The sequence below is a fragment of the Ranitomeya variabilis genome, chromosome 3, assembly GCF_051348905.1.
Source record: "Ranitomeya variabilis isolate aRanVar5 chromosome 3, aRanVar5.hap1, whole genome shotgun sequence".
Classification (NCBI taxonomy): Eukaryota; Metazoa; Chordata; class Amphibia; order Anura; family Dendrobatidae; genus Ranitomeya; species Ranitomeya variabilis.
Window position 1 is genome coordinate 484,130,053 of NC_135234.1, and position 18,568 is coordinate 484,148,620.

Here is an 18,568-nt window from a genome sequence, read left to right on the forward strand (position 1 = left end):
GGGTGCCTTCTCCCAACAGCAATTTTAAGATTTCTCAACAGGTGTTCAATGGGATTTAGTTCTGGACCCATTGCTGGCCACTTCAGAACTCTCCAGCGCTTTGTTTCCATCCATTGGGGTCATTGTCCTGCTGAAAGACCCTTGACCTAGGATGCAAACCCAGCCTTCTGACAGTGGGCACTACATTGCGGCCCAAAATCTGTTGGTAATCTTCAGATTTTGTGATGTCTTGCACACAGTCAAGGCACCCAGTGCTAGAGGCAGCAAATCAACCCCATAACATCTTTGAACCTCCACCATATTTGACTGTACCTTTTTTTTTTCTGCTGCTCAAACCACGCCCATATCTGATTGCCACTGGTTGCATAAATTTTTTTAAAATTAATACCTTTAGTATCACCTGCAGAATTATGTGTCAGTTAGCTACTGCACGCAAACGTGGTGTTAGCCGCATCTGGCTGTCGTAGCATGGAGGCCCAACTTTTAAAGGGATTTCCAGCTATAAAAGAAAATCTTCTGGCAGGAGCTTATGGTCCAAAGTTACAACTGTGCATCAATTTGTCTTAAATCACTCCATGACGTGAGAAGAATGATTTCCAAATCCTAGTCACATCACATACCTCTATCTAATAAAATGAGGCTGCTGAGACTTGCAGTTATCTTGGTTCCAGGCACATGTAGCAGTGTATGTAGTAAGTGAATTGTTGTACTTGTTTTCCTCTTATTACAAAGTATTTCCTCATTTTTTCTTTCTTTTCAGCTAAATCAAATGAACTCCTCTTTCTGGAGTTGTTGGAACCTTTGACATGGGAAGAGCAATCTCTCATGTGTAAGATTATGAAGGAAGCCAGTGAGTGGGGGATACCTACCTTGGCTGATATCTTGACCTGGGACGAGATATATGCTATCTTGGAGGATTTGTCTAATGAAGACTGCTCTTTCAAAACAAATTGTGGCATGAACTGTAAAAGGAAACAAGAGTCAAGCAATACATCTCCTCTCAAAGACCCACCAGAGGTAGGTTTCTTAACCCCTTAATCCCATATGACGTACTATCCCATCAAGGTGGGGTGGGCCTCAATTCCCACCGACGGGATAGTACGTCATATGCGATTGGCCGCGCTCACGGGGGTGGGGGGGGGGCGCGGCCGATCGTGGCTGGGTGTCAGCTGACTATTGCAGCTGACATCCAGCACTATGTGCCAGGAGTAAAAGCTCACAGACACAAAAAGAGGACTTAAAAATCCTCCAGAAAATTGAAAAAAATCACAGAGAAAAAAGCAGAGATGTTTACCTGCTGAAGCCGCCAAACAAATGCACTAGCAGGGCGCATCGACCCGATTAATGATGGAAAAAAACACAGGTGCAAAAAATACCGATGAAACAACCACTTTCAATCCAGTGTTGGCTGTTTGGCATTAGGGTACTGTCACACAGTGACACTTTGTTCGCTACAACGGCACGATCCGTGACGTTCCAGCGATATAGTTACGATATTGCTGTGTCTGACACGCTAATGCGATCAGGGACCCCGCTGAGAATCGTACGTCGTAGCAGATCGTTTGAAACTTTATTTCGTCGTCAAGTGTCCCGCTGTGGCGGCATGATCGCAGCGTGTAACAAAGGTGTGCACGATATTCCCAATGTCCCGTATGACTTCTTCATCGCAACTACGTCATGAAATTATCGCTCCAGCGCCGTGCATTGCAAAGTGTGACCGCAGTCTACGAAGCTGGAGCGATAATCAAGCGACGCTGCAACGTCACGGATCGTGCCGTTGGAGCGATCAAAGTGCCACTGTGTGACAGTACCCTTAGTGCACAAAGAGATAAGAGATAATAGTCTGTATGTGGCATTGTTCACAGGCAATGCAGAGCATCTGGTTTACAGCCTATTACTAACGCACATACAGGCGGGCTGCCCAGTGCTACAAAATGCATGCTGTGTGAGTAAAGGCCTACAGTTTACAGAGCCATCTTGGTCCGACTGCGCCCAGCTAGATAAAGTGCAAAAATAACACAAATCAATGTATGTAAGGTATTAGTTTATATTGGGGCCTCAATACGTAAGCTGGCAACCCGCGTCAAGGGTCCTTACATTTTGCCAGTCCTAACGCTAAACATTGAGTAAAAGCTCACAGACACAAAAAGAGGACTTAAAAATACTCCAGAAAATTGAAAAAAAAATCACAGAAAAAAGCAGAGATGTTTTTGCCATCATTAATCGGGTCCGATGCGCCCTGCTAGTGCATTTGTTTGGAGGCTTCAGCAGGTAAACATCTCTGCTTTTTTCTCTGTGATTTTTTTTTCAATTTTCTGGAGGATTTTTAAGTCCTCTTAAGGGGTAAGAGGGTAACACCCAGCATAGGGGTAATGTGTGTATAAATCTCTAGAGTAGATGTATACACTGTCCTGCATATGGCATTACCAGGTTCAAGCAAATCTACCAACTGCAAGATGATTTATTGGTACATCATAAGTATAGGGCCCGATTAATGAATTCTGCTGTTGCTCACACCAGATCTACATATCTCACACTGATAACACATACACACACCAACAGTGCCGGCACCATTCAAGTTGTGTCAACAACTGCCTCTGTCAGGGATCGCTTGACATCAGCTGCTGCTGCTCACACTTCATCAGGATGTCAAATATGTCCGTAGGAGAGGAGAATGAAGCTAGCAATGATTGGCTGCAGGAATCTCGTGGCATTATGTCACGCGATCCCCGGGAGAGTTTAGCTAGTGCCTATACCAGCACCAGAGGTGAGTATAAGTGTTATTATAACCCTTTTAAATTATAAAGCACTTGAAAAAAAAAAATTAAGATTCATAACTTGACTGCTTTAGATGTACTGCCATGTACATACAAAGTATAACATGTGTAAAATTGGCAGCATGCTCAAGTCTTTAAAATAACTTTTATAAAATACAAGAAATAAATGTAAATAAGACACATATTGCAATGATAAAGTGGTTGACCCACAATTCATTGTTTTTGTCAAAAGCCAATACTTTCTTACCATCAGAAGATAGAACGCAATCTGCCCCCTCCACGAGCTTTCCTGTCACGTACTTGGACTTTTTAGTACATGTTTATCCACTGAGCAAAAATGGGGGTCATTCTGCTCAGCTCACAAGACCAGTGTTTGTGTCTGGGAATCTAGAGGTCGTAGTAGCAATTTCTTTTTTTTCTTTTATGGCTAAGTCGCTTATTCCTAGAAACCAATAAAAACACCACATAACCGGAGTATATTTCTCTAGCTCACTGGTCCCACTAAGAGTGAATCAGCAACACAGCGGTCAGTCGGTCCCCCAGTGATCGGGAAGTTATTCCCTTTCCTAAAGATAGGTGATATGTTCCAGACTTGAGATACCCCTTTAAATAGGTTGACCAGATGAAGGAAAGCAAGTTTGCTCTCTTTCAGAAACAATGCAACTATGTAATGCCACCTCTGAACATATGTTGTTTGTGGTTTCGCAATTAAACTGCATTCACTTTAATGAGGCTGGGTTGTCTTAACAGAGTCTACCCATAGTCAGGGGTCGCGCGGTTCCTGAAGAAGGCAACCATTTTTCTCTACTTTTGGACATCCCTTTGACCGTCTGACCAGACGTGTCTGACCATCTTTGAAATTCTATCTTTTAAATTACAGATTTTTAATTACTCTGAATTAGACTAGAATTGGACTGGAATTGACTGGAAGGTAAAGGAATAGAAAACTACTATAATGTTTCGGTTTCTTTTAACATTCACCCCCATACTACTTTATTTCTTATCTCCTGTAAGTCCTCCACCCAGTAAGGAACTAGTCGTTTCTTCCTCCATCCTCCCCAGCCACCTCACCTCCTCCACAGAACTGTTCCTCCACATACAGTCATGGGCAAAAATTTTGAGAATGAGACAAATATTAATTTTTCCAAAGTCTACTGCTTCATTTTTTCTAATGGCAATTTGCATATACTCCTGAATGTCAGAGTGATCAGCTTAACAGCAATTACTGTACTTGCAAAGTCAATATTTGCCCAGAAAATGAACTTTAACCCCCAAAACACATTTCAACATCATTGCAGTCCTGCCTTAAAAGGAGCAGCTAACATCGTTTTAGTGATTGATCCATTAACACAGGTGTGGGTGTTGATGAGGACAGGGCTGGCAATCAGTCAGTCATGATTAAGTAAGAATAACATCACTGGACACTTTAAAAGGAGGCTGGTGCTTGGTATCATTGTTTCTCTTCAGTTAACCATGGTTATCTCTAAAGAAACACGTGCAGCCATCATTGCACTGCACAAAAATGGCCTAACAGGGAAGAGTATCGCAGCTACAAAGATTGCACCTCAGTCAACAATCTGTCGTATCATCAAGAACTTCAAGGAGAGAGCTTCCATTGTTGTCAAAAAGGCTCCAGGGCGCCCAAAAAAGACCAGCAAGCGCCAAGACCGTATCTTAAAACTGCTGCGGGATCGGACTACCAGCAGTGCCGAGCTTGCTCAGGGATGGCAGCAGGCTGGTGTGAGTGCTTCTGCACGCACTGTGAGGCGGAGACTCTTTGAGCAAGGCCTGGTTTCAAGGAGGGCAGCAAAGAAGCCACTTCTCTCCAGAAAAAACATCAGGGACCGACTGATATTCTGCAAAAGGTACAGGGAGTGGACTGCTGAGGACTGGGGCAAAGTCATTTTCTCTGATGAATCCCCTTTTCGATTGTTTGGGACATCTGGAAAACGGCTTATTCGGAGAAGAAGAGGTGAGCGCTACCACCAGTCTTGTCTCATGCCAACTGTAAAGCATCCTGAAACCATTCATGTGTGGGGTTGCTTCTCAGCCAAGGGAATCGGCTCACTCACAGTCTTGCCTAAAAACACAGCCATGAATAAAGAATGGTACCAGAATGTCCCCCAAGAGCAACTTCTCCCAACCGTCCAAGAGCAGTTTGGCACCCAACAATGCCTTTTCCAGCATGATGGAGCACCTTGCCATAAAGCAAAGGTGATAACTAAATGGCTCATGGAACAAAACATAGAGATTTTGGGTCCATGGCCTGGAAACTCCCCAGATCTTAATCCCATTGAGAACTTGTGGTCAATCATCAAGAGACGGGTGGACAAACAAAAACCAACAAATTCTGGCAAAATGCAAGCATTGATTACACTGGTCAACAGCATTTTTGGTGCCAAAGATATTTCATCGAATTTAGGGTATTTTTGGGGTGCTGATTCTGAATATGTCATCAGTTTTGCCAGATTGGCTCAAGTTTTTGAGATTTTTGGTATCTTATTTATAGCACTTGTTGGTAAATGCGACGCATCATCTCATTAATTTCTTTGGATTAGTACTTGAACTGAGCAGTTCTCAATATAGTTTTGTGTTAATTAGTGTTCTAAAAGTTTGTTCATAGCTTGATTTTTGCACTAACTTTATGTTGTTGTCTGTTTTCCAGTGAAAAGCATGAACTCGTCAAGAAGAAGTTGTCTTAACGATCCAGACTCATTCTGTTACATTTGTGGTGAATACACACTGCCAAAACATAGAAGAAACATAACAGACTTCGTAAAAAAAGTGTATTTTGCCTATTTTGGGGTTATGCTTGGGGACCAAGACAAGTTTGGGGCACCACACATAGTGTGCAAAGCATGTATCGAATTATTACGAAAATGGAGCAAAGGACAAAGAAAAAGCTTCACATTTGGTGTTCCAATGGTGTGGAGAGAGCCAAAAAATCATCATGATGACTGTTATTTATGGTAAACACAGGTACAGGCACATCTTCACAATGAGGGACAGGCCTTCTTGCAGATTCCATGTTACTCCCATTTTCGTTTCTTATGCTTATTGAATCCTTGCACTTGCACTGCACAGAAATAACAGTCATCATGATGATTTTTTGGCTCTCTCCACACCATTGGAACACCAAATTTGAAGCTTTTTCTTTGTCCTTTGCTCCATTTTCGTAATAATTCGATACATGCTTTGCACACTATGTGTGGTGCCCCAAACTTGTCTTGGTCCCCAAGCATAACCCCAAAATAGGCAAAATACACTTTTTTTACGAAGTCTGTTATGTTTCTTCTATGTTTTGGCAGTGTGTATTCACCACAAATGTAACAGAATGAGTCTGGATCGTTAAAGGGAACCTGTCACCACGTTTTTGGAAGATGGGATAAAAATAGCGTTAAATAGGGGCAGAGGTGGGCGTTACATTAGTGTGTGTGTTATGCGTTTATTACCCACCTAAGTTGCCGAAATAACTTTGCAAAGTCTCCGTTTTCGCCTGTCAATCAGGCTGGTCAGGTCGCATGGGCGTTGTCTTCCCCCAGATTTGGCGTAGTTTTCCGTTGGTGGCGTAGTGGTGTGCGCATGCCCAAAGTCCGGAATCCTCTTCCAGGGGATTTAAAATAGCGCGGTGTTCGTTATTGCATTGGTGATCGGTGGGCGCGGCCATCTTCCTTTGGCCGCGCGTGCGCAGAAGCGGCGCTCTGCTGGCCGCGGCTTCAGGAAAATGGCCGCCGCGATATCCATCTGCGCACGCGCGGCATCCCGCGGCCATTTTCCTGAAGCCGCGGCCAGCAGAGCGCCGCTTCTGCGCACGCGCGGCCAAAGGAAGATGGCCGCGCCCACCGATCACCAATGCAATAACGAACACCGCGCTATTTTAAATCCCCTGGAAGAGGATTCCGGACTTTGGGCATGCGCACACCACTACGCCACCAACGGAAAACTACGCCAAATCTGGGTGAAGACACCACGCCCATGTGACCTGACCAGCCTGATTGACAGGCGAAAACGGAGACTTTGCAAAGTTATTTCGGCAACTTAGGTGGGTAATAAACGCATAACACACACACTAATGTAACGCCCACCTCTGCCCCTATTTAACGCTATTTTTATCCCATCTTCCAAAAACGTGGTGACAGGTTCCCTTTAAGACAACTTCTTCTTGATGAGTTCATGCTTTTCACTGGAAAACAGACAACAACATAAAGTTAGTGCAAAAATCAAGCTATGAACAAACTTTTAGAACACTAATTAACACAAAACTATATTGAGAACTGCTCAGTTCAAGTACTAATCCAAAGAAATTAATGAGATGATGCGTCGCATTTACCAACAAGTGCTATAAATAAGATACCAAAAATGTCAAAAACTTGAGCCAATCTGGCAAAACTGATAGCATATTCAGAATCAGCACCCCAAAAATACCCCAAATTCATTAAAATATTTTGGACACCAAAAAAAAAATTTTTTTTTGTTGACCTGTGTTATGCAAGAATGGACTGCTATCAGTCAGGATTTGGTCCAGAAGTTGATTGAGAGCATGCCAGGGAGAATTGCAGGGGTCTTGAAGAAGAAGGGTCAACACTGCAAATATTGACTTGCTGCATTAACTCATTCTAACTGTCAATATAACCTATTGGTACTCATAATATGATTGCAATTATATTTCTTTATGTGATATAAACATCAGACAAACACTAATAAAAACCAGAGGGCAGCAGATCATGTGAAAATATAATTTTGGTGTCATTCTCAAAACTTTTGGCCATGACTGTACAAACCTTTCTCTCCAGGCACACACGGCCACATCATGACCTATCCAGCTCACACCTTCTAACGCTCTGTCTGCTGCTCCTCATTGCTGGCGACATATCCCCAAATCCTGGCCCTCCTCATCACATCCCCACACTCATTTCTAATCCCCTGCCACGATCCTCTACACGTCTTCTCAACCACAGTAACCTCATACCCATTCATCCAGCCCCCAATCCCCCAACTTCCCTACCTGGAGCACTATGGAACGCACGCTCTGTCTGCAATAAACTTTCGTTTATCCATGACCTCTTTATCAATAACAAATTCTCCTTTCTCGGCATCACTGAAACCTGGCTCACCCCCTCTGACTCAGCCTCTCCAGCCGCTCTTTCCTATGGTGGATTCCACCTCTCTCACACTCCTCGCCCCAGCAACAAACGTGGTGGAGGGGTTGGCTTGCTCCTGTCCGATACCTGCTCCTTTACCCCAATTCCACTACCACCCTCTGCTACTCTTCCCTCGTTCGAGGTGCACTCCGTCCGCATCTACTCCCCCGCCAATCTCCAGCTGGCTGTCATCTACCGCCCCCCAGAACTAGCCATCTCCACCTTTCTTGACCACTTCACCACCTGGCTACTTCATTTCCTCTCAGCCGACATCCCCACTATCATCATGGGTGACTTCAATATCCCCATTGACACTTCCACCTCAGCCGCCTCTAAACTTATATCGCTCACTGTCTCCTTTGGTCTCACTCAAAGGTCATCCGCAGCCACCCATAAAGATGGCCACATATTGGACCTCATCTTCACCCGCCTCTGTTCCCTTACTAATCTCACTAACTCGCCCCTCCCCCTGTCTGACCACAACCTACTGACATTTTCTTCTCTCTCCCCTCCTAGTGTGCAACCTCCACTCCACAAACGCACTCACCCTCGCAGAAATCTCAAACACCTCAATTTACAATCACTCTCTGAGTCCCTTCTCCCTCTTACAGACATAGCTTTCTTCCATGACACAGATGCTGCTGCCTCTTTTTATAACACCACAATAACAGCAACACTCGATTTGGCCACCCCACTCATGCATAGCAAAACTCGTAGAATCAACAGGCAGCCCTGGCTAACCAGCCTGGCCAAAGAACTGAGATGGGCTTCCAGGATAGCTGAACGGCGATGGAAGAGATCTCGTTCTGCTGAGCACTTCACTGCATACAAGCAGTCCCTCACCAGCTTCAAGTCCACACTCACTGCCGCAAAACAAACTTACTTCTCATCTCTCATATCCTCCCTGACTCACAACCCTAAACAACTCTTCAACACTTTCAATTCTCTACTCCGTCCCCCAGCTTCTCCTCCCTCCCCTCTCATTTCAGCTGAAGAATTTGCCTCTTTCTTTAAGCAGAAGATAGATAACATCAGACAAAGCTTTGGCCCTCAGCCCCCAATGCCCCTCCTCTTGACTTCTCAGCCCTGTTCCAAAGCCAGCTTCTCCATCATGCCAGACGATCAGCTCTCCATCCTTCTATCAAGATCACATCTCACCACTTGCACTCTTGACCCGCTCCCGTCGCACCTCATCCCTAACCTTGCAAAAGTCTTCATCCCAACCCTAACACAACTCTTCAACCTCTCACTTACAAACGGTGTCTTAACCCTCAACCTTCAAACACGCATCAATCACACCTATCCTCAAAAAACCCTCCCTCGACCCATCCTCTGTGTCCAGCTATCTCCCGATATCCCTTCTCCATTATGCCTCAAAACTACTGGAACAGCATGTCCATCTTGAACTGTCCTCCCACCTCTCCTCCTGCTCCCTCTTTGACCGGTTACAATCTGGCTTTCGAACACATCACTCAACTGAAACTGCCCTAACTAAAGTGACCAATGACCTACTAACCGCTAAGAGCAAGCGACACTACTCTGTCCTCCTCCACCTCGACCTGTCTTCTGCCTTCGACACTGTGGACCACTCCCTCCTGTTACAGATTCTCTCATCTCTTGGCATCACAGACTTGGCCCTATCCTGGATCTCATCATATCTAACAGACCGGACATTCAGTGTCTCCCTCTCCCACACCACCTCCTCATCTCGTCCCCTGTCTGTTGGTGTTCCCCAAGGCTCAGTTCTAGGACCCCTACTCTTCTCCATCTACACCTTCGGCCTGGGACAGCTCATAGAATCCCACGGTTTACAATATCATCTCTACGCTGATGACACGCAGATCTACCTATCTGGACCCGACCTCACTTCCTTACTGACCAAAATCCCACAATGTCTGTCTATTTCATCCTTCTTTTCTGCTCGTTTTCTAAAACTGAACATGGACAAAACAGAATTCATCATCTTTCCCCCACCTCACTCTACCCCTCCACCCGACCTATCCATCAATGTCAATGGCTGCTCACTTTTCCCGGTTCCACACTCTCGGTGCCTCGGGGTGATCCTTGACTCTACCCTCTCTTTCATGCCACATATCCAAGCCCTTGCCTCCTCTTGCTGATTCCAACTCAAAAACATTTCCCGGATCCGTGCATTCCTTGACCATGAAACCACAAAAACACTAGTACATGCCCTTATCATCTCCCGCCTCGACTACTGCAACCTCCTACTCTCTGGCCTCCCCTCTAGCACTCTGGCACCACTCCAATCCATCCTAAACTCTGCTGCCCGACTAATCCACCTGTCTCCCCATTACTCCCCAGCCTCTCCTCTCTGCCAGGCCCTTCACTGGCTTCCTACAGTTCAAAACACTAACAATGACGTACAAAGCCATTCACAATCTGACTCCTCCATACATCTGTGACATGGTCTCCCGTTACCTACCTGCACGCAACCTTCGATCATCTCATGATCTCCTTCTCTACTCCTCTCTCATCTCTTCCTCCCACAACCGCATCCAAGACTTCTCCCGTGCTTCCCCTATACTCTGGAACTCTCTACCCCAACACATCAGGCTCTCACCTACCACGGAAACCTTCAAAAGGAACCTGAAGACCCACCTCTTCCGACAAGCCTACAACCTGCAGTGATCCCCAGTCTACTGAACCGCCACATGACCAGCTCTACCCTCACCTAGTGTGTATCCTCACCCATCCCCTGTAGACTGTGAGCCCTCGCGGGCAGGGTCCTCTCTCCTCCTGTACTTGTGTGCGCCTTGTTTTACTCATGTTTATTGTACTTGTCTATATTTGCCCCGTTCACATGTAAAGCGCCATGGAATAAATGGCGCTATAAAAATGAATAATAATAATAATATGCTATCCTGTCACTTTTAAAAATCAGTTGCAAGACGTATCCACTAAATACAAATACTGGTCTTACTTTATTCTTTTATTGAAGATCTGATTAAAACACAACGGCTTTTACGTGTGCTCAAAGAACACCACTTGTGTTTTAGGTGCATCTGCGATCTTACACTTCGGATTGGCGGAAAATTGCTCCAAATAGTGTGAATTTGGAGTAGTACTATCTGTTACTCTTGTTGTGGAAAATGTGTTTTTTTTAACTTGTAGTACTTTTACTTTAGTTACTTATATTTTCTAGGCTTCAAAAGTAACATCTTCCTACACCTTGATACAGACTTGCAAAGATGGACGTTATTCAGTGTCTATGGTCCCAAGACGAGATGACACCTTGAAAGAGATAGACAAGGGAGGAAAACTTCTGAGGTGCGTGTAAGGTTTATTTTTATTAAGAAGCATACACCTTAGAACTAGGCTTCCCCTTTAATAAAAGCAGATCTGTAAGCTGGATATACTGCCTATGTATAGATTGGTATAGATGCAGGTCCCAACTACTATTACAAAAAAAATATTCTGCCTTTTAAAAAGGACAGTGAAAAAATTTAGCGGACTCTTACTTCACAGCAAAACCCAAGGCAATCGGGCAGACTCCTAGCCACACTATAGGCCATATTATAATGTAGCTTTAAAATCTGGTGCCTCCATCCCACATAATCCTGGAAGCCCTTTCTTAGGTTTCTGTCTGCACTCGTGCCGTAACCTTTATCACTTCGTATGGCCGTACAGTTAATCAACTTAATCTTGTGCGGTAATTCTTTGTAAAGCAAATTACATGTGCACATTGTGCTCTGCTGGGACAGTCCTCTGCATCTTTAATTGATCTCTATTAGGTGCAGGAGCTTTCAGAACATCTGAGGATTAAACCCATGCTTCCTCAGGCCCTTAGAAAACAAATTTTAACTTTATGTGCAGTATATGTCTCCTGGGTCTTCAGAAATGATCATAGAAGTGTGTATGTTTATCAAATATAGTATTTTATTTTGTACCTGGCACACTGACTATAAATTGCACTTCTGAACAAGGATAACATGTTTGACCATTTGTTTCATGTAGCGGCTAACTTCTGATGACAGTTGTAAGGGAAGAAGTGATCATAAACATATGTATACTACAAGATGTATTCTTTTTGCCTCCTTATTAGTCTTTTTTATGTGTTCATTAGACTTTATCTGTTTGTCAGGTTACTGGTTTATCCTCCACCCCCAACTAAAGGGGGCCTTTCCGTAACCAATGAAGATTTGGAGTGTTTGGAACATGGAGAGTTTCTTAATGACGTTATTATTGATTTCTATCTGAAGTAAGTACTTTTTAGCTAGTTCTATGGATGAGTTCTTCTAGTTTGGCCGCATTGCTGAAAATATACCACCTGCTTAAGTATTGAGTGCTCTTCAACCTAAATCTGCATTTACACGGAAAGATAATTCTGAAACAAGCTTGTGTTCGTTTTATGATCCTCCTTAAGAATACTTGTTTAACCATCATCTTGCAATGTAGACATGCAATTCATTCATCGGGTGACATGCTCTTTTGTGCAGCACAAAAGGTTTTCATTCCCAGCGATTCATCATTCTCGGTGGCTCATTGTTCTGTGTAAACACGACTCGCACTGCTGAGAGCGGTAGCCGCCTACACGCACTGAGCAATCTATTATTGATTGATCAGTACGCATTTATTGCATCTGCCTGTGTAAACAGGCTATTATATAACCCCCAATCGCTTAAGGTCAGTCCGTGTTTAGTCCCTAGCCACTGTGATCACTATATTACCATTTCAATGCAGTACAATTGATGCACCTTTGCTTGACACCTTCACGATCATGTTTTTTTTTCTGCCTTTAAGAGTCACTGTTTAGTAGCTGCTGTAGGTTACTGCAGATCAGCGCTTATTGAATAGAATAGTAGCAGATCTGGAGTAGTTGGAAGCAGCCAGTGACCAATGTGTATAGCTGTGGTCTTCCTCTCCATTCGGTGTTTACATCTGGCCATTTCCGGAGGTCATAACATCTGATTAGTGAAGTGGCTGTCGGATCCCTATTTTATATAGACGTCTTATTTTATGGATAATCTTTTAATGTGCTAGGCCTCATTCAGCTGTCTATTTTTTTCTCAGATATGAAAAATAAGGACTTATTTTTTTTCTTATCAGTGTGCAGTATCAGAGTTTTATTAGTGTTTAGCACATAAAATAGTTTTCTGGTTCTTCTACCCATTAAAGCAGCACTCCCATCAAAGTTTTCATCCTCTTAATATATTGCAATCATCATATTCTATAGCACTGTGTAATTACAATTACTAATTTTTACTTTCTACCCAGCCAATGAATCTCTCTTCTTTTTTTTCCTGCTCTATGTAGAAACAGGAAGACTCTTGTCCCTGCGTTTATCATCCCCCTCATCAACTCCTGACCCAGCTGCTTCCTCTTCCCCCCCTGCCAGGGATTTTTGCAGAGACTTTTGACTCATACAGGAAAAATTGACCTCCTGTTTCTACATAGCGCTTAGAAGGATTGAGCTAATAAGTTTTTAATCATATAATGTCATAGACCTAATGGAAACAAGAAGAATCAGGTGGGTAAAAAGGCAAAATGAGCAATTGTAAGTACACAGTGCTGTGTGATATGATTGCAATATATTAAGAGGATAAACATTTTTGACAGGAGTTCTTCTTTAAATACTAAAACATGGACATCACATGGGTGACACACTGACATCCATATTTAGTACTTTATTTCCCTGACAGATTGATTTCTTTTTGCCCCAAGACATTAATCAAACTCGGTCGTACAGTCATACGTAGATTTTTTTTTTCTTTTTTTGCAGACACTCTGTCACCAAAATAACACAGACTTTCCCATAGACTATAAAGGGTATGTGTTCAATCTATGAAAAATGGACATCTGAGTGAGGCCTTAGACACTTTCCTTAGGAGAAATGCTTGTTTACCACTAATATTTCATAGCAACATTCATACATGATGCAACATAATACGTCAGTAATCTTGACCTGTAGCGTATTAGATCACTGATCCCCCTGAATAAATAAATCCTCTAAATACAGGGTTACCACCTTTTGTGCTGTGCTATGTGGATGATTTCATGCTATGTCTTTTACATTTGTAGCCAGACACTAATCATTACTGACTTGCCAGCTGGCCGCTACACTGAGAAATGCTTGGGAAAGCTAATTCTTGCTGGATTATACCCTGAGCCGAACAGTTAGCTGGAAATTGTGTAAGCAGATATTAGTGTGTTTTGGAGGAAGCATTTATTTAGTTTAGGAGTTAAGAAGGTAATTTTCCTACAGAAGTCTAATAGTTTGGCAACATTTGGCTTTGAATACTTTTGATGCCATTTGTTTCAAATTTTTAACGTGTACAAATAAAACAAGAGTGATAAAAATGTCATATTTTATGCCGATACTCAGGTAGCCAAAAATAGGTGGTGTACCCCCCAGAAACAGCTGTTGTCTGAAAGCGCATTGTGAAAATGCCATCAAGGAGTTTTATTTCTCACTTCATGCATGTGGCTAAAATATTGTGGTAATGGACCACATTAGCAGGGGGTACGCTTTCTTCTCGCCGTCAGAAACAGAACAAGGACTTTCCATGTTGCTCCCTGACTTCCTACCTGCCGCTCCTTCTTTTACCCAAACTCAGACCAAATTGGCCATGAATTCAGTGTTGCATTTCTTTATCATTTCCTTTTCTCTCCTACAGGTACCTCCTATTAGAGAAGTTTCCCACACATTTTGCAGAGAAATGCCATGTATTTAGCAGTTTTTTCTTTAAGTGTTTGACAAGAAAAGATAATGTTACGGATGATGATAACTCGGGAATGCCGTAAGTATGCATTTTTTTTTAATTGCTTGTAAGTTTAATACTTAACTACATCAGTCTGCATTCAATTTACTAGGAAGAAATTAATCTTCCAAATCAACTTTATTTTCATAAAATTCGCCCCCTACATTATTTCTTACACAAGCAGTTTGAAGCTCTGTTGTCTGTGATGTGAATGTTTAATAGTAACATTGCTTTATTCTCTGTACAGTGCTGCGCAGAGACGACACCGTAGAGTCAAAACTTGGACCCGACATGTTGACATCTTTACAAAGGATTTTATCTTTGTACCCGTTAACGAAAAGTAAGTATTTCACCAGATACAGTGAAGAATGGTTCAAATACGGTTACTATTGTTTTACAAAATATTTATCATTAATAATTTCCCTTGTTTCCCTGTTTAAACACTCTTAGTAAGGGTATGTGCACACGATGCAGATTTAGTGCAGAATTTTCTGCACAAAATCTGCATCTTCTGGCAGAAAATGCAGCTGACAATTCATGCGTTTTTTATGCGCTTTTTAAGCGCTTTTTATGCATTTTTCGTGCGTTTTTCATGCGTTTTTTGTGCGTTTTTTTGCAGTGCAGCTTTGGTGCAGTTTTTAGTGCGTTTTTTGTGTGTTTTTTATGCGTTATTTATGCGTTTTTTATGCTGATTTGTCAGCTTTTTTTAAAGCTAAATAAAGAGATTAAAGTTTAAAAAAAAAATAAATTACGTGATAAGGGGTTAACGTCACCTTGACATTGTATGGCTACGTTCACATTTGCGTTGCGTCGGGCGCAGGTTCGGCGACGCATGCGTCATGCGCCCCTATATTTAACATGGGGGCGCATGGACATGCGTTGTCTTGCGTTTTGTGACACATGCGTCATTTTTGGCGCAAGCGTCAGGGCGCAGAGGACGCTACATGTTGCATTTTTTTGCATCCAAAATCAAGCCAAAAATGGACGCATGCGTCACAAAACAATGCATTTTTGCATGCGTTTTGCATGCGTTGTGCGTTGCGTCGCCGACGCAACGCCCAACCCAACAACGCATGTACACAACGCAGCGTTTTGCGACGCATGTGTTGTCATAAGATCCTACAGATCGGGAATTTCGGCGCAGGGAAAACGCTACAAGTAGCGTCCCCTGCGCCCTGTCTTGTGCATCTATATGACGCATGCGTCGTAAAACGCAGTACAACGCATACCGGCGCATGTCCATGCGCCCCCCATGTTAAAGATAGGGGCGCATGACGCATGCGTCGGTATGCGTCGCCGACGCTGCGGCCAACAACGCAAATGTGAACGTAGCCTAAGGTGACGTTAACCCCAGTTAATAATGGAGAGGCGTCTATAAAGACGCCTATCCATTATTAACCCCTCCAAAAAAATTGGCGTAGGCTCCCGCCCAATTTTCATGTCCAGAAAGGGAAAGCCAGCGACTGCAGGCTGCTAATTTGTAGCCAGGGAAGGGGTTAATCTTCCCAGGCTATGAATATCAGCCCACAGCTGTCTGCGTGGCCTTACTGGCTATTAAAATAGGAGGACCCCAGAAAAAAAATGACATGGGGTCCCCCTATATTTTATAGCCAGAAAAGGCTACGCAGACAGCTGCGGGCTGATATTCATAGCCTAGAGGGGACATGGATATTGGCCCCCCCGGCTACAAATACCAGTCCGCAGCCGCCCCAGAAATGGCGCATCTCTAAGATGCGCCAAATCTGGCACTTGGCCTCTCTCTTCCCACTCCCGTGTAGCAGTGGGATATGGGGTAATAAGGGGTTAACGTCACCTTGACATTGTAAGGTGACGTTAACCCCAGTTAATAATGGAGAGGCGTCTATAAGACGCCAATCCATTATTAACCCCAAATTACTGAACACAAAAAAAAGACACAGGAAAAAGTATTTTAATATTCTAAATTTTACCATACTTACAAATCCCTTGATGATCTGTAGTCTTTTCCGACGTAGTCCATTAATATCGAGTGTCCCACGACGATCTGCCATGGAGAACAGCCACACCAGGAGATGTGACTGCTCTCCACGGCTTCCCAAACACACTGACTCTCGCTTTACGGCACTGCTGCGTGAGAGATTTCACGGCAGTTCAATTGCCGTAAAGTGAGCTCCCGGAGTTCATATAACTCCAGGAAACGAACGGGCAGCTCCGATACACTGCAGGAGCGATTAACTCCTGCAGTGTATCACCGGAGGACGTCGTGGGACAACCTATACTATGGATTACGACGGAAAAGATTTTTATTTTTTTTTATTTTGGGACAAGGATGATCGTGGATGGTGGCCTTCTGGGACGTATGTGGTGAGTATGTACTACATGTTATATGTTGTATGTAATGTGTGTTTTATGTGTTAGTGTTTTTAACCCATTGTAGTCAGTCGCCTGACGATGGGACAACTCTCCCATCATCACATTTCGATGGGAGAAGTAGTCCCACCCGACGAATGACTACAATGAGTCACTACTGACACACTGACACACAGACACACACACAGACACACACACACACACACACAGACACTATACATACCATATGCCTCACATCGATCCCCATCCGACAGTACGACTCCGCCCACACACTTCCTCCACATCACTGACGTCACTTCCATCTGCTGCGGTTTTGACACCCAAATCCGCATAAAAACTACAGATGGTTTTTACATCTGCAGTTTTTATGCGGATTTGACCCACAAAATGGGAGTCAATGGGTGCAGAAACGCTGCAGAACTGCACAAAAGAAGTGACATGCACTTCTTTGAAATCTGCAGCGTTTCTGCACGGATTTTTCTGCACCATGTGCACAGCATTTTTTCACATTGATTTACATTGTTATGTAAATCACAGTGCAGTTCTGCAGCGTTTCTGCTGCAGAAAAAACCGCTGCAGAACTGCACTAAATCTGCATCGTGTGCACATACCCTTAGGCTATGTTCACATGTCCGTTTCTGTTCTGTTTAGCATAGACAAGCATAACATGTAAATGAGCAGAATTATCATCCTGTGCATCTTGGAGTCAAACAGAGCAGAGGGCCGACATCGATTATAAATGGGATTCATCTGGTTTCTGTTTGTTGCTTACTTATAGAACGGAACAAAAATTTCTGCATGCCGGACCTGCTTATTTTCAGAATACAAAAATAAAAAATGGAATGGAAAGTAGACTGACCCCATAAATCAATGGGCCCGCTCTTCTTCTTTCATCTGACACAGAAACACATAGGATACAAATTCTATGTATCTGTTGCGTTTCTTCTAAACAGAGCAGACAAACTAAAGATGAAGGGACATGTGAAAATGTGTGTCTAATAGTGTGACATGATAACTTGACCATCAATCACAACGGGCAACTTTTTATATTGGCATCACTGATGCTGTCAGTAGTGTTATAATTTATGCTAATTTCATAAGTGTAGAACATTTGGAGTGGGCAAAGTTTTATAGTTTGCGAATTGATGAATTATGATCTTTTACAGTCCTATTATACATTACTAGATGGTGGCCCGATTCTAACGCATCGGGTATTCTAGAATATGTGTGTAGTTTATTTATGAAGTTTTCAGAATAATGCAATTTATACACAGGATTCGGCCGGCCGGGCGCGACCAATTAGCGAAGCGTGGTTCAAATTCCGCGCCAATTCGCGGCCGGACTGTGCCTGTCGCTGATTGGTCACGCCCGGCCGGCCGTGACTAATCAGTGAAGCCAGGGCCTGCTCCAGGTTTTTGAGGGCCCCGGGCGAAAGTCTCAGTGGGCCCTCTCTTTAACACATACCACGATTCATGATGCACAGATACAGCAGAGAAATATACCACAGCCCACGTAGCATATAGCACAGCCCACGTAGCATATAGCACAGCCCACGCAGCATATAGCACAGCCCACGTAGCAT

General features: G+C 43.5%; 1 protein-coding gene across 2 annotated transcripts in view; it reads left to right on the plus strand.

Annotated features, from left to right (window-relative positions):
* The window catches only part of SENP7 (SUMO specific peptidase 7), a 168,080-nt gene that overhangs the window by 98,287 nt on the left and 51,225 nt on the right, over window positions 1-18,568 (plus strand). The window contains exons 12-16 of one of the 2 annotated variants that reach the window (XM_077296735.1): window positions 761-1,017; window positions 11,082-11,206; window positions 12,021-12,137; window positions 14,554-14,676; window positions 14,885-14,977. In XM_077296735.1, coding sequence (XP_077152850.1) covers window positions 761-1,017; window positions 11,082-11,206; window positions 12,021-12,137; window positions 14,554-14,676; window positions 14,885-14,977 — 715 coding nt within the window. The remainder of the gene's footprint in view (window positions 1-760; window positions 1,018-11,081; window positions 11,207-12,020; window positions 12,138-14,553; window positions 14,677-14,884; window positions 14,978-18,568) is intronic. The other variant, XM_077296736.1, reaches the window with a different exon arrangement.